General features: G+C 39.5%; 2 protein-coding genes across 6 annotated transcripts in view; one reads left to right on the top strand and one right to left on the bottom strand.

The window, feature by feature from the left end:
* itfg1 (integrin alpha FG-GAP repeat containing 1) overlaps nt 1–2,636 on the bottom strand; it is a 246,169-nt gene extending 243,533 nt beyond the window's left edge. For both annotated transcript variants that reach the window (XM_059992924.1, XM_059992925.1), the window contains exon 1: nt 2,395–2,636. In XM_059992924.1, coding sequence (XP_059848907.1) covers nt 2,395–2,578 — 184 coding nt within the window. In that variant the 5' untranslated portion in view covers nt 2,579–2,636. The remainder of the gene's footprint in view (nt 1–2,394) is intronic.
* Nucleotides 2,637–2,695: 59 nt separating this feature from the next.
* phkb (phosphorylase kinase, beta) overlaps nt 2,696–16,117 on the top strand; it is a 291,164-nt gene continuing 277,742 nt past the window's right edge. The window contains exons 1-3 of one of the 4 annotated variants that reach the window (XM_059992922.1): nt 2,740–2,889; nt 3,968–4,054; nt 11,437–11,523. In XM_059992922.1, the coding sequence (XP_059848905.1) occupies nt 3,997–4,054; nt 11,437–11,523 (145 nt within the window). In that variant the 5' untranslated portion in view covers nt 2,740–2,889; nt 3,968–3,996. Of the gene's footprint in view, nt 2,890–3,967; nt 4,055–11,436; nt 11,524–16,117 lie in introns of all 4 variants that reach the window. The other 3 variants (XM_059992920.1, XM_059992919.1, XM_059992921.1) reach the window with 3 other exon arrangements.

The following is a 16,117-nucleotide window of genomic DNA, read 5'->3' as shown; positions in this document are numbered from 1 at the left end:
CTACTCTATGCTCCTCGCAATAGTATGAACTTCTTTAAGGTCAACTCTCTGCCTCTTACATGCCAGTAAGAACAATTCTAGCCTATCCAATCCTTGCTTAACTGAAGTCCTCCAGTCCAAGCTGATTCTCTTAATTTGATTTGTCAGGATGTTCCCTGGTTTATAGGGCATGAGCTATCACAAGAGGATGGATAAACTTGAATTGTTTTCTCTGGAGCATTGGAGATTGAGGAGAGCTCTGACAGAGGTTTCCAAAATTATGAGAGGCGTAGATAAAGTGGACAGGGAGTATCTGTTTCCCAGGGCTGAAATGTCTAATACCAGAGGGTGTGCATCGAAGGTGAGAGATGGTAGGTTCAAGAGGATGTGAGAGGTAAGTTTCTTACTCGTAGAGTTGTGGATACCAAGAATGTGCTGCCTGGTATGGTGGTGAAGGCAAATACATTAGAGGCTTTTAAGAGATCTTTGGATATGGCACATGGATATAAGGAAGATGGAGGGATATGGACATAGTTCAGGTAGGATGAATTAGTGTTTGGGTGTTTTTGATTTGCTTTTTAGCTGGTTTGGCACAACATTGTGGGTGAAATGGCCTGTTCCTGTGTCTGTTCTATGAAATATTTAAAATTCTGCTTAGAATAATTGCAGGAAACTGCAGGAACCAAAAGACTAAGTGACAAGAAGATAATCTAAAACACATCCAATACTTTGGATCCAAATGCACTGCACAGATGGTTTGTGGAGATTGATTCAAATGTGGCATTCAAAAGAGAAATGGTTAAGTAAAAAGGAAAAGGAAAAAGAATAGAGAAAGGGACAAACTAATTACTCTTAAACAGGCCCTGTATGCACTCAATGGGCCATTTAGCTTGCTCTTGTGCTGTAACTATTCTGTGATTCCTGACATTGTTTACAACTGGTAACTGAATCATCAAAGATACTTACATTGTCACAAAGCATGGAAGCAGGGTCTTCAGCTAACCAGATGCTTACCAAACATTCAGCACTCATACTAATCCCATTTTACTCTCTCCTTGTTCCCATCAGCCCATCGATTCTACCATTTGTTTATACACAAGGGGGAATTTACAAGGTCAATTTACCTACTAATCCATGTCTTTGAGATACAAGAGGAAACTTTGAGCACCTGGAGAGAATTCACATGGTTTGAGAGAAAATAAAAACTCCAGAAACAGGATCCAAGTTTCCATACTGGATCCAGTGTGCTGTAATTGTGAAGCCGCAGTTCTATCCATTGTGATATGATACCAACCTTTGTGCTCAAGGCATTAAGCAAACTATTGAACCTACTCATAATCTGTATATTTCTGCATGAATCGAAGTTTATAACTAAGAGATTGGCTTTTTGTTCAGAGTGCCCGCAGAATTACAACATCAAAACATAAGTTTTGGAATCATCTTCAGAATTTACTTCTTCCTGTTATAATAAATTAGATATTATCCAACAGCATACTGAAAATTACAGCATAGCAACCTTGGCAAAACAAGTTACTTATTTGCAAACATCTTTTTCCCATTTTTTCCTGGATCACTTAGTCACTGAGCATTCCCTGTTATTTATCCAGCATTGTCCACTATTGTTAAAGCCAGAATTAAACTCCAATGTCTAGTTGCACCTTGAAATGAGCAGCTCATTGGTCATATCAGAGGTGAGTCAGGAATCTCAGAAGCCAGAATAACAAATTCCCTCCTGAGAAAAAAAATGGTGGGATTCAAACTCGCATCTGTAGAAAATGGACTCAAATTCAGTACACTGCTCCAGTGTTTGTACTAAAACATACCATATTTAGTATGAATTTAAAGTTATGTGCAAGCTAAAGATTCTCCAAGACATTGCATGATGCTTCTCATTACCTGAAATTGCTGAATTTAGATGCTTGGCTATATAACCACAGGTGTACTTACAGTAAATAAATAATTTTGAAATATTAGTTTAAAAATATTTAACAAAGTACTAATAAGCCAGTCAAATTTGGATCGATTTACAGAGGCAGGAAGGAATCTGATGCCATCACTTTGGGGGACCAGGTCATGATCATAGCAGGTTAGTATCAGGGCTCAGAGTTGAACAATGCTTACACTATTCACCTATCACAATTGAAATAAACAAACATATACTTTAACTATTTCACAGAAGTACTTTTAACTATAATGTAACCTCTACATTCCTTCTTTGAATATTGTAACGTAGACAATGCTTAAACCACACCTTGTTAATTAATAAATCAACAAGAAATACAATCAGCCTTGGAATTTCTGTAGAACTCAAGAGATTTTACGGTAACAATACATATAAATGAACATGAGTATACCCTATTAATCTGGCATCTTTAGTAGAACAATAAGATGCAGAGGCTGCTTAGAGCTACTCACTTTCTCTGATTAGAAAGATGTCGGTTTGTTTATCCGAGTTAAAGTCTCCGAAAGCAGCCACGGTTCCCCTTGCCTCCGACCCGAAAAGCTCATCAGTGACCTCCTGCAACGCGGAGACCGCGGATTGTCGGAGGAGAAAGCCGGCAGTAGACAAGAAAACGCCGAGGATGAAGGTAGGGCCCATGGCCGGGCAGAGGCAGAGCAGCCCCGCCGCAGACACCTAGCAACGCGTAATCTGCTTTACGGCCGGAAACCAACATTGCTGTGAACCGGGCTGCACTACGACAGTCACCCAATCAAACTGGGTTAATGCCGCGTCACGAAACTAAAACTCAAAAAGATGCCACCTAAACGCGAAACTTAACTCGGATCCTCGAAAAAACTTTATTGCATTGTATACACTTTGCGACAGTGCCGTCAGAGAGAAATTTTAAATCAGTATGGATGATCTGCGTTGGATATTGACAGATTTCAGAACACGAGCAAAACGTGCAGGTTTGCAATAAATAAGTTGATTGAGAAAATATTCACGGTGATGTCTTGTTTGCAGCTTTGTGTTTGGCTTGTCTCGTCACTTGGTGTTGTCTTTGCCCAAGTTTTAGTTCCTGTTTTAACACAATTTGATTGCAAACACATAAAAAGCATGTCCAGTGCGTGAATGCTTTATGCATATACCCATTTAGGGATAGTTGTTGTTTTTGCATTATTGTACAAATCGCGTTTGTATTCTGGGCCTCTGTTAGATTGCAGGACGACTGTGGATTAGTTCCGTTGTTATTTTCAGGTTTTTGCATGCAGTTTCTAAATTAATTATTCTCAAGTAATCTAACCCTTTACTAAAATAGGGAAGCAGCCATTGAAACATAATTGAGCACACTAATCTTCTTGAGCAGTCTAAATATAAATGTGTCACATTGTTTTGGTGATAATTACATCTGCTATTACTACCTGAAATATAACCTTCTCTGAGAGGGCCACACAACTTCTAAAACGTTTAGGCTTTGCTGTTAAAACTATTTAATCTGAAAATTTAATCGGCATGAATGTACAACAGGCTGCATTTGCGATGTGTAAAGAAAACTGAAATATTCACGTAGCCATGTACCAATTGAGAGAGTAACATTTACTTTGAATATGTTAAAAAAATACAGATTTCATAGTTCGACCAATCAAACTATATTTAAATTTGCTTATTTGAAGCAATCCCAAGTTCTATTACAAAATGCATATGGCTTCTACCCTTGTACTAAACAAGTTTAATTCTCTCCATTTCAATCTATAACTTACATTTTGCTACACTTTCCATAGTCACTCATTGTTACTGCTTTCACATTGTATAATACTGTTTGAAAATGGAATATATGAAAATAATGCTAAAAGAACAAGTTGACTTCAAATTCACAATTAAGGCCTGATTTTAATTACAAATGTGTACATTGTGATCAGTTGGAGTGTTGCAAAATGTAATGGGAATTGTATGTACGTTTATTGATAACAGTGCAAAAGAATTACTAACTTGGCATGTGTGAGTTAATTATTTAACCTGTGTGCATTGCTGTGTAATGTACTGCAGTAAGAGAAGGCTGTTTTTGAAAGTTGAAAATGGAGATAACCAACTTTGATGACACCACCGCCTACAATCATAATTACACATCACTAGGTAAGTTGCTGCTGCTTAATTCATATTTATTTTGCAATGGGCATCCTGGAAAAGTTCTTGTCGTCTGAAAATGTTTGTAAATTTGTTTGGAAGAACAATACATTTACTGGTATTTAGCATTAGCTTGAAAATTCCAGTAACTCCTTTTCAATTTCCAACTACATAAGTCTGAAATGTTTTACCTAGTGTCTTTAACATCTCCTGATCCCATGAAGCATTTAGATTTTGATCATAATGGTAAATTGCTTCTTTTCTAGTCCCTGAAGACTACTCCATTTAACAAAAATGCTCAGTATTGGGCAGAATCTCATTGATTAGCACCAGCTTTGTATCACCCTGAGAGGAGAAAAAGCACTGCATGTTTAATGTAGGTCTTACACTTGCTTATGGATTTCAGCCTTGTAAGAGATGCTTTCATGATTTACCATTTTTTTTTCCTGTATAAGTGTATTGTGCAAATAGTACAACTGAACTGTTCTCCAGATAAATTCTTAACTCTAGTTCATGTTTGAACTTGATATGTTTTCACTTGTCTCCCATTTGTAAGCCTAAGGAAGCATGACTAGCGGCAATATTTCTAATAATTCTATTTTGTGGCTTAGGCAAGTCTTATTGAAGACAGAGAACTGATCATGATAATTAGTGTACAAAGTCACTGGTATCACCAAGAAAGATGGGACATTGACCTGATTTCACCTTAGAAGTGTTCGACGAGCTCTCTAGTAGACAGTTAATGTTCATTTAACAAGGATTATGAAGCATGTACTTACACTCCATCATACTGTTAACGTATTGAAAAATAATAAATGAACATGGCTGTAGAAGATAGAGGATTGTGGTGGAGGGGTATGTTCTTGACTGGTGGTCAGTGACCAGTGGTGTCTGAAAAGGACAGGCGCGTTTTATGTAACAAGTAAAGAATATTTGTTGCCTTAGAGTTGGAAGAGAGGAAATAATAATAATAGCATTTCTGTGCTATATTGTTACAAATTTGAGCTATGTTTCCATGAGGAAGTATTCTTCTTTTGAGAAGTTGTCAGAACATATTCTTCTGGCTTTAGTTGTATGACTCTTACCTTGACCAAGGAACATGTGGAGGAAATGAAGTTAAAACATACGATGAACTTATCAAGTACAAGGAGAAGACTGATCTTTGGGATCAAAATAATGGTATTCCTTTATCTGTGCTGGTTGATCTACAAAGTATGATTCACAATGGTCTGATGTTTAGTATTTGACTGCCTTATGAGGATGAGAGGAGACATGATAGAGGTGTACAAGGTATTAGGAGGAATAGACAGAGTGGACAGCCAGCGTCTCTTTCCCAGGGCACCACTGCTCAGTACAAGAGGACATGGCTTTAAGGTAAGGAGAGGGAAGTTCAAGGGGGATATTAGAGGAAGGTTTTTCACTCAGAGTGGTTGCTGCGTGCAATGCACTGCCTGAGTGAGTGGTGGAGGCAGATACACTAGTGAAGTTTAAGAGACTATTAGACAGGTATATGGAGGAATTTAAGGTGGGGGGGGTATATGGGAGGCAGGGTTTGAGGATCAGCACAACATTGTGGGCCGAAGGGCCTGTAATGTGCTGTACTGTTCTATGTTATTTGTTTCTACCTGGCCAAAGCTCAGCAAAATCAAATAAACTGCAGATGCTAGAAATCTGAAATAAAAGCAGAAAATGCTGGAAATATTCAGCAGGTCAGGCTGCATCTGCAGAACGAGAAACAGCGAACATTTTCGGTTAAACTGCTGGGAATGAGACAGACAAAGGTTGTTGTGCTCCAGAGAGGGAGGGTGGCTTTGGAAGGAATAGCCACGATGGGGGTAAAGCCAGGGTAATCATGAAGATGACCCCTAAACAATGTTATCTGTTCAATGACTGACTGAGAGCAGTTAGTGACATACATAAAAGAACCTCGATAAGAAACAGGAGATGTAAGGAAACATGCCCAGCAGCTTGGGCTTGGTATGTCTGTTATTTCATGAGGGGGAAAGTTGAGGAGTAAAACAAAAACAGTAAACAAGTTGAGCTGAAATCACAGATAGATGACTAATACAGACAGAAATCAAGTGCCTTGATGTTGCAGAATTCTATATTTAAGTGCGGAAGGTAGCAATGCTCTTCGATGGAAGGTGAGTTGTTGTTCCCTATGTTTACATTGGGCCTCTCTAACAGTACCAAGGCAGCAGCGGGGTGGAGAACTAATGTGGCAGGCAATTGGAGCTAAGTTTGCTGATGACACTAAACTGAGTGGAAAAGCAAATTGTACAGAGGATGTGGAGAGTCTACAGAGGGATATAGATAGGTTAAGTGAGAGGGCCAAGGTCTGGCAGATGGAATACAATGTTGGTAAATGTGAGATCATTCACTTGGGAAGGAATAATAGAAGAGCAGGTTTTTACTTATATAGTGAAAGATTGCATCATGCTGTTGTACAGAGGGACTTGGGAGTGCTTGTTTATGAATCGCAAAAAGTTGGCTTGCAGGTACAACAGCTTATTAAGGCAAATGGAATGTTGGCCTTCATCACGAGAGTGATTGAATTCAAGAGCAGGACAGTCATGCTGCAACCATACAGGGTACTGGTGAGGCCGTATCTGGAGTACTGTGTGCAGTTCTGGTCTCCATATTTGAGGAAGGATATACGGGCTTTGGAGGCAGTGCAGAGGAGGTTCACCAGGTTGATTCCAGGGATGAAGGGGTTAACCTATGAGGAGAGATTGAGTCGCCTGGGACTATTCTCTCTGGAATTCCGAAGAATGAGAGGGGATCTTATAGAAACATTCAAAATTTTGAAAGGGATAAATAAGATAGAAGTAGGAAAGTTGTTTCCATTGGTAGGTGAGACTAGAACTCGGGGACATTGCCTCAAGATTCAGTGGAGAAGATTTAGGACTGAGATGAAGAGAAACTGATTTTTCCCAGAGAGTGGTCGTAAAGAGAGCTTTTGGTACATCGTCTTTTATAAATCAAAGTATTGAGTATAAGAGTTGGAATGTTATGGTGAGTGGTATAAGACATTGGTGAGGCTGAATTTGGAGTATTGTGTGCAGTTTTGGTCACCAAATTACAGGAAAGATATTAATAGGGTTGAAAGAGTGCAGAGAAGGTTTACAAGGATGTTGCTAGGACTTGATAAACTGAGTTACAGAGAAAGGTTGAATAGGTTAGGACTTTATTCCCTGGAGCGTAGAAGAATGGGGGGAGACTTGATAGAGGTATATAAAATTATGATAGGTATAGATAGAGTGAATGCAAGCAGGCTTTTTCCACTGAGGCTAGGGGAGAAAAAAACCAGAGGACATGGGTTAAGGGTGAAGGGGGAAAAGTTTAAAGGGAGCATTGGGGGGGGGCTTCTTCACACAGAGTGGTGGGAGTGTGGAATGAGCTGCCAGATGAAGTGGTAAATGCGGGCTTGCTTTTAACATTTAAGAAAAACTTGGACAGGTACATGGATGAGAGGTGTTTGGAGGGATATGGTCCAGGTGCAGGTCAGTGGGACTAGGCAGAAAAATAGTTTGGCACAGCCAAGAAGGGTCAATAGGCCTGTTTCTGTGCTGTAATTTTCTATGGTTCTATGGTGAATCTGTGGAATTCTCTGCCCAGGGCAGCAGTTGAGGCTTCCTCACTAAATATATTTAAGAAACAGATAGCTTTTTACATAGTAAGGGAATTAAGGGTTATAGGGAAAAGGCAGGTAGATGGAGCTGAGTTTACGGACAGATCAGCCATGATCTTATTGAATGGTGGGGCAGGTTTGATGGGCCAGATGGCCTGGCAGCAGTTCAATGCAATACATAATACGAAGATAAAAGTAATAAATAAAATAACAGTAATAATAATAAATAAATTACAGTTCCTATATTGAATAGATTTTTAAAATGTGCAAAGAACACAACACTGTATATTAAAAGAAGTGAGGTCGTGTCCAAGGGTTCAATGTCCATTTAGGAATTGGATGGCAGAGGGGAAGAAGCTTCCTGAATCGCTGAGTGTGTGCCTTCAGGCTTCTGTACTTCCTACCTGATGGTAACAGTGAGAAAAGGTCATGTTCTGGGTGCTGGAAGTCCTTAATAATGGATGCTGACTTTCTGAGACATTCCTCCCTGAAGGTGTCCTAGGTACCTTGTCGGCTAGTACCCAAGATGGAGCTGACTAGTTTTACAACCCTCTGCAGCTTCTTTCAGTCCTCTGCAGTAGCTCCCTTCTCCCCCCATTCTAGACAGTGACGCAGCCTGTCATGTAGTTACGAAGATTATATTAATAAGTTTTAACATAAATTAGCTGGAAGTATGCAGGAGTTTTGATGCTTTTGGGAGAGAGAGATGGGTCATTATGCCATTGAATTGGGAGAACGATTGGCCTGCTGAGTTCCTCCAGCACTTGTGTGTGTGAATTGGTGAACAAGTTTGAAGGACTAATTGGCTGCTTTTACTCCTTTCAAAACCCATGTGTATTTCAGGCGCAGCCAAACTGATGATTATTTTTTCAGATGTAATAGCTAATGGGTTACTTTTCCCTGTGGAAAATCAAATTTGTTTAGAGAATTTTAAGTAAGCCTATTCCAGCTCCAGGCCTGTTTAATTCAGGAGATCAAAGCTCCATTCTTCTGTCTTGCCTTTAGTTTTCTTATGAGGTTGATTAATTTCATTTGCTGCTTTAGATTAATTGCAGCCACTGCTGCTTTTACCTCACCTTAACCTAGGGAGGATAGACCTTCGGACTGGACATTTACGGATCATTTGTACAGAGTAACTCACTCTTAGATGCATTGCCATACAGTGATAAATGATGTATAGCACATCACTGAAATACAGTATTTTGAAATGGAGGCATTTCAAAACCTGGTTGGCATTCAGTTCACACAACCTGTAGAACACCACAAAACAAGTAATTGTTTCTTGTAGTGTGCTGGACAAGCCAGTGACAATAATGCTGTTGAGAAAGTGATACAAACTTTAAAATATTTCTCAAAAGGTGTCTTCCATCAATTGTCAGACTGCTTATATGTTATGTGTTTGTACAAGAGTGATCATTTACTACTCAAGTTGAGCAAAGACTTTCCAAAATACACACCTGCAAGTGAAAAGGAGCACCCTTTGGAATATTATGTGAAAGATATATTTTAGATTTTGAAGTAATATTTGAGAGGTTTTGGCTTTATCAACCACATTAGGACAAACTAGATTTCCTTTTTAACAGAGGTGTGGGGGATAAAAGGAATAAAATAAATGTGTCGATTGATATTCGAGGAAATATAGGTGGAAAGTTAATTTTTAAGTGTGAACATTTTTCTTAAAAAGCTGAGCTAAAATATTTATCTTTCACAAAGAAGAAGATTTAAAAAATCTCTCACAAATGGTGGAGGATAACAGAGCTACAGTAATGAGAAGAGAAAAGAAACTTGGGAAAGTGTAAAAATCTATTGCCAAGACCAATGGGACTGGAATCTGATACATTCCATGCAGCTGATCACCTGCATCTCAAAGTTTTGAAACAATTGGCTATGAATGTGAATCATGCATTGATCATCGTTTTTAAAAACCAATTTTAGAAATATTGCAGCAGGTTGGAAATTAGCTCCTGAGCCCCAATTTGGGGAAAGAAGAAGACTTGAATCTGATGTCAGTAGTAGGGGAAATACTGGAACCAGATTAATTTAGCAGTAACTGGGCACATAGAAAACAGGGTTGATTGGAGCTTCACATTGATATGACTGGGAGATCACTTGTGACAGATGTGTTTTTTGACATTATTCTAAGCATTGTGGATAAGGGGTGACCAATGGATGTGTTGTATTTGTACTTTTAAAAGGTCATCAAAAAGTGCCATTGACAAGGTTGCTAACAAAATTAGAGCCATGGAATTGGAGGTAATGTACGGATGTGGTATGAAGATGTGTTGCTAACAGAAACAGAGCCGGGATAAACTGGGAGGTTCTGACTGGTATATTACTGTCGGATTAGAGCTTGCTAATAACACTCACAATCCATATCAATGATTTAGGTGTGGTGACCAGATAATTTATATCTAAGTTTTCTGGATGGGTCTTGATTGAGACAATTCAGAGATGGAAGTATGGGCAAGCTATTTGAATTGCCAAGGACATAGCAGATGAAATATGGGAAGTTGTGAAGTCAGTTACGTTGATAACAAAAAAAAGCACAGTAATTTGTAAATTGTGAGAGACCCAAAGTTGTTGGTGTTGAGAGGGATCTTGGTTGCCATGTGCGCAAAGCACTGGAAGATAATTTGTTGGTAGGGCAAGCAGTTAAGAACAAATGGTATGCAGTTGCCTTGTTTTTCAAGAGGATTTGTGTAGAAGAGGAAAAGTTTCTTACTATAATTGTACAGGACTTAGTGAATTCTGGAAAATTGTGTACAGGTCTGAGGCAGGATATGTTTATGATACAAGGTGAGAAGTTAAAGTTCAGCAGATTAATTCATGGATTAGATGCGTTGTCCCATGGCAGATTAAGCAAACTTTACTGATAGCTTCTAGAATTTGGAAGAATGTTGATTGAAAGTATTGAAATATCCAGAATTCCAATGGGACTTTACAGAGCAGATGTAGGGTTGATCTGGCTGGCTTAATCGCCATGTTTAGGATAGAAAATGTCAGCTTTTTTGAATAATAATGGAGTCCATAGAAATGGAACAAGTGCAAAAAGTTAGTGCTATGATCTTACTGAATGGAGGAGCAGGAACGAGGCACTGAATGGATTTCCTTTGTCTCTTGGCTTTCAAAGTAAGCCCCAAGATTCTGATTTCAGGAGGAGTCTACAGTTACCGGGCCTTGTCCTGCTACTAACCGTTTGCTTTCAAAAATCTTATCCTTAAATTTGCTGTTGCAATTTTGTACTATTTCCATGCGCCTTTGGATTACTTCCCATCAAATGTATAATGTTCCTCAGCATTATCTCATAAACAGGTGAAAACTTCTGGTATTTCCAAATTATTCAGTCTAGGCTTGCCATCAAATCATTATTTGTATGGGTTTTACAAATTTGCATTTAAAGGTCTCTTTTATTGGAATTGTTGCAGATAATGCTAATTCTATTTCTGAAGTAGATATTGAAGACAAATGAGACTTTAAAGAGTGTATATTGGAATTAGAATTTCGGTACCCTCATTTTCTCCAAGCTTTTAGTATTGGATAGGTGCAACAATGAATTTATTGCTTAACTCCAGGGTATTTAATTTAGTTAGCCAGACAATTAAACACTCCTTTTTCTCCAAGATTAGTTAAGGGTATGTAATGTTAACGGTTGTCATTTTTTGATATGCATTAAATTATTTCTGCAATATGATACTAACTTGCAATGATACATTTTGGCACTATTTATTTTATACTCTAATATGATTTTGTTTCTCTTTAGATTCTGTATATGAACCTGTTAAAACTGTAATCCAGGTATTGGAGTCTGAAAATTTGTCAGACAAACTTGACAGATATTACAGATATGGTAAGATCTTACAATGCAAATTTTATACCACTGACCTGTTAATTGTAATATTTATAAATTTCTGCAAAATAGTGGGCGATTAGTGAATAAACTCAATGGTCTATTTTGTCAAGGTTGTGTTAAATGCGATTGTGTAAATATTGAAGAGACCTAATGGATTTGTAACTTTTGTTTTCAATGTTTAGTGAACTTAATTTCCTTTGCTACTATTTTATAATATGAATTTCACAGAGTGTATTCATTTAGTTTCTTACATAACTGAAACTCAATGAACGAAGGTAGAATTCGAAGAAAACCAACAAGTTCTGTGCCGTTTTCAGCTGTTTTGAGGACTGACAACAGATTAGAAGTCAAGGATTATACCTCAACAGTTGAAACAGGGAAAAAAATTGATTTCTCTTCCTCAACCTCCCCCAGCCCCTCTTCCAAATCTCCAAGAGTCTTGTATAGAATATTTCCATGAGACATTTGTTCTCTGTACAGATTAATACATTTGCATTTCAGGTCCAGGCATGGGACTTGTGCTAGAATTACAGGCAGTCCCCGGGTTACGTACGAGTTCCGTTCCTGAGTCCGTATTTAAGTTGGATTTGTATGTACGTTGGAACAAGTACATTGTTACGAAATCCTGTAACTGGATCACTTACCAGCAAAGATAGAGAGGTCCATTGAAGTCTGATGGTACTATTTTTAAAAGTCTTTATTTATTAAGGGGCACAAAAATAAGATTAATACAAACATTCGGATAATATACGTCATCACTACTCAATCTAAAAGCACGGGTCTAATAATAACCATCAATGAGAAACAGCTCGATCGTTTGTCTAGGGGATAATATATTGCCCGATGGAAATATAAAAGTCACTCAGTTCCTGCAGGCTTCAGCCTTTGGGGACCGCTGGGTTTTCACTTGTTGGAGAGAGAGAGAGAGATTGGTGAGAAAAGAAACTTGCTTGGGTCTTTTATGAAGCAAATCCGTTGAATCAGGGGAGCGGGCTTCCCTGTTGTTAGCTAAAAGCTGTTTTCCGTGGTTCCAGCCACCGATTCCAGCCATGGAATCCAGCGCACGTGGCTTCCTTCCAATGGCTTTCCGCTACTACGGAATCGTTAGCGTTTCTTCTGGTGCGTCTGAAGGGGTTGTTCCCCCCAGACCCTCTTTTATACTTCCTCACAGGGTCTCAGATGTCAATCAGGTTGGGATGATGCAATCTCTCTCTCAACCAGCCCACTTTGCCCGAGGGCTTGCACATAGCATAGTCCCTAATCCACAAACGTGGTCTCCAGGAGACAATGGTCAATGTCGCGTTATTTTGCATTGCTGTGGAATGAGGCATTCGGCACGTCTCCCATTTCCTGGGTCTACTGACCCCCCCTCAACTAGTGCTCTTGCGATTCTCACAAAGGAGGGGGCTGCGGATATAACAACATCCAGTATTATTTAGCGTCAGTCAAATGTTTGTCTTAACATATAGTATATATTTTACCTTTCTATGCATATAAAACACTTAAGAAATGTATGTATTCCAATAATTAAACCACTGTGTTGCTTAGTAATAATTGTAGTTTTCATCAGGGCAGGGCCTTTCAAATGCTTCATTATTCACACTTTATCCATTATCCTTTAAAATTGTCCTGATTGTTGACTGACTAGCCTAGTGCTTTTCTAATGACTGATGGTGTTTCACCTCTTTCCAAACGCTTTATTATTTCCACTTTATTTTCTATCGCGATCGCTTCCCGTCAATGGAACAGAAACACCGCGGGCGGCGGGTCCCAACCTCCACTGGCTCCCAAGATCCGCTGGGTCTTAAGGGCCACCGCACATCGTCAACGGAACAGAAACACTGCGGGCGTCAGGTCCCAACCTCCACTGGGTCTTAAGGACCTCCGCACATTCAACGGAACAGAAACACTGCTGGCGTCGGGTCCCGACCTCTGCCAGCTCCCGAGGTCCGCTGGGTCTTAAGGACCACCGCACACCGTCAACAGAACAGAAACACTGCGGGCATCAGGTCCCGACCTCTGCTGGCTCTTGAGGTCCGCTGGGTCTTAAGGATCACCGCACACCGTCAATGGAATAGAAGCACTGCAGGCAGTGGGTCCTGAGGTCTGCTGGGTCCTAACGACCACCGCACTGAGACAGGCTGAATGGGACAAGTGGGGGCTGTGCTGAGTTTGCGTATTTGATCATCCACAATATTCCGCGTGGGAATTTAAACTGGAGGTGGCAATGTTTGTTTTTACGAGGTCGAGTTGCGAGCTCGATATCAACCCGGCACGGATGGTATGGGAGTCACTGGATCGACATCAACCTGGCACAGAAACCTCCGTTCTCCAGCCCGGCGCTGATCTCACTGCGCCACCAGCCGACTGGAATGGCAGGGGCTGAATCTTACTAAGAAAATTTTAAGCCAAATACAAAGTTAAACACTCAACACAGTTTCAATGGCAACGATTTAAAATGGCAGACGGTGTCATGATCCGACTTAAAATGGCGGACGGCGTTCTCCTTCCTCGGTTCATAAGTACGAGTTGTCCGTAAGTCAGATGTTCGTAACTCAGGGACTACCTATACTATGAAAAATGCTGAGGACCAAGGGAAGATTAAAATAATTATTAATATGAGTATCTCACTATTCAGTATTCTTAAATCCCAACAGTCCCTTGGGCATTTTTATCAAAAAAAAATTCAATTTTATTTTGCGCTGTTAATTAATTTACTTAATTTAAATATAGGTAGTTTTGTTTTGGGGAAAACGTTTATTCTACTTTTCAATTAATTTGTAACTTTTCTAATATCTAAAACTTAAAATGCAACTCTATCCATGTCCTTCATAATTTTATGTAGTTTTAGCTTGTAACATCTGTCTCCTTAGCTTCAGAGCCAGTTTATCCAAGCTCTCCTGATAACTTGGGCAACTTCCTTGTGAATCTTTACTACACCTTCTCTGGATTAATTACACCTTTCCTGATGCGTGCCTAACCAATGTCTTGTGCAACTGGTGTCTTGTCACCTCTTGTACTGGGAGCCTCTGTTGATGAAGGCAAGCATGTCTTTTACCTCCTTTACTGCCCTGATAACCTGCTCTGCCACCTTCAAGGTCTCTGTTCAACAGCATTCCCCAGTACAATGGCACTCATTGTGTATTTCCTAGCCTGGTTTAACTTCTCAGAATGCATCTCTTCAGACTAGCCTGAGCTAGTTCCAACTACCTTTCCCAGTCAATCAATACCCCTTTGTAACCTTGGATTACGTTCTTCACTGAATACTATACCATCTACTTTATGTCACCTGTGTACTTACTAATCATCCACAAATATTTGCATTCCATCATTAATATACAGTGAATTCTGGTTAATTAATCAGGGCAGCTGCTTAATTGGGACAACTCTCAAAGAACAGAAACTAATCGAAAAAATAGCCAGGATTCCCCTTGTTTATTTGGAACACTATGTCACTTAATTGGGATAGGAGACAGCTAGTTCTTTTTTAAGTATCATCAGTCTCATGGACTTGTGTGGCTGTTAGACATTGTACCATGCTTAGAGCGAACAGTTTTAAATAATGTAATTTGCATGTATTTGTGCTCAAAAACAGTGGTTTTTGTCAGTGATAGTTGGCAAGAAATAAGTGGTAAGGCATTTTGGAATAGTTTTGCTCACTGCAGTTTCAAACATTCAACCTTGGAGATGCCAGAAAAGGCCAGGAGTGAAAATGAAAGGTTTTCACTCCTTCAAATTAGGAACTATGAAGAATTTGAAGATATCGACAATCATCTTGAATGTTGTAATAAAAATGAACATTTGGAAGATGTAATTATCAGAAGCATTGTATGAGGGAAATCTGTTATCTGCATAAGGCTGATTTTGTTTATCTACAGTCAATCAAAAAAGCATGGCAGTGCATTACAAAAATGAGAAAATCTGCAGATGTTGGAAATGCAAAGCAACACACACAAAATGCTGGAGGAACTCAGCAGTTCAGGCAGTAACTATGGAAAAAAGGAAACAGTTGATGTTTCAGGTTGAGACCCTTCATCAGGACTGGAAAAGAAGGGGAAAAGTCAGAATAAGAAGGTGGGAGGAGGGGAGGAAGGAATATAAGGTGGCAGGTGATGGCTGGACAACAAACACAAGAAAACCAGCAGTTTTGTACCAAAGCCTTTGACTGTTCTGGAGAAATCCATGCACGGACATGTTGGAATGGGGATGGAAAGTAGAATTGAAATAGGTGGGCTCTGAGAAATCCAACTTTATGTGGTGGATGGAGTGAAGGCACTTAACAAAGTGGTCTACACCTAGTCTCACCAATGTACAGGAGGCCACACTTGGGAGCACCAGATAACCCCAACGGACTTGCAGTTGAAGTGTCGCTTCAGCTAGGACAGGGGTCGGCAACGTTTACCACTGAAAGAGCCAATATGGACCCATTTCCCACAGAAAAGAAAACACTGGGAGCCACAAAATGAAATAACACTGCATACAACGGGTTTTTTTTTTGCCTTTATGCTATGTATAAACAAACTATAATGTGTTGCATTTATGAAATTGATGAACTCCTGCAGAGAAAACGAAATTACATTTCTGCATGCAA

Source organism: Hypanus sabinus, chromosome 17, assembly GCF_030144855.1.
Source record: "Hypanus sabinus isolate sHypSab1 chromosome 17, sHypSab1.hap1, whole genome shotgun sequence".
Lineage (NCBI taxonomy): Eukaryota > Metazoa > Chordata > Chondrichthyes > Myliobatiformes > Dasyatidae > Hypanus > Hypanus sabinus.
The sequence above is the reverse complement of the archived record's forward strand: the minus strand, read 5'-3'. Positions and strand labels throughout refer to the sequence as shown.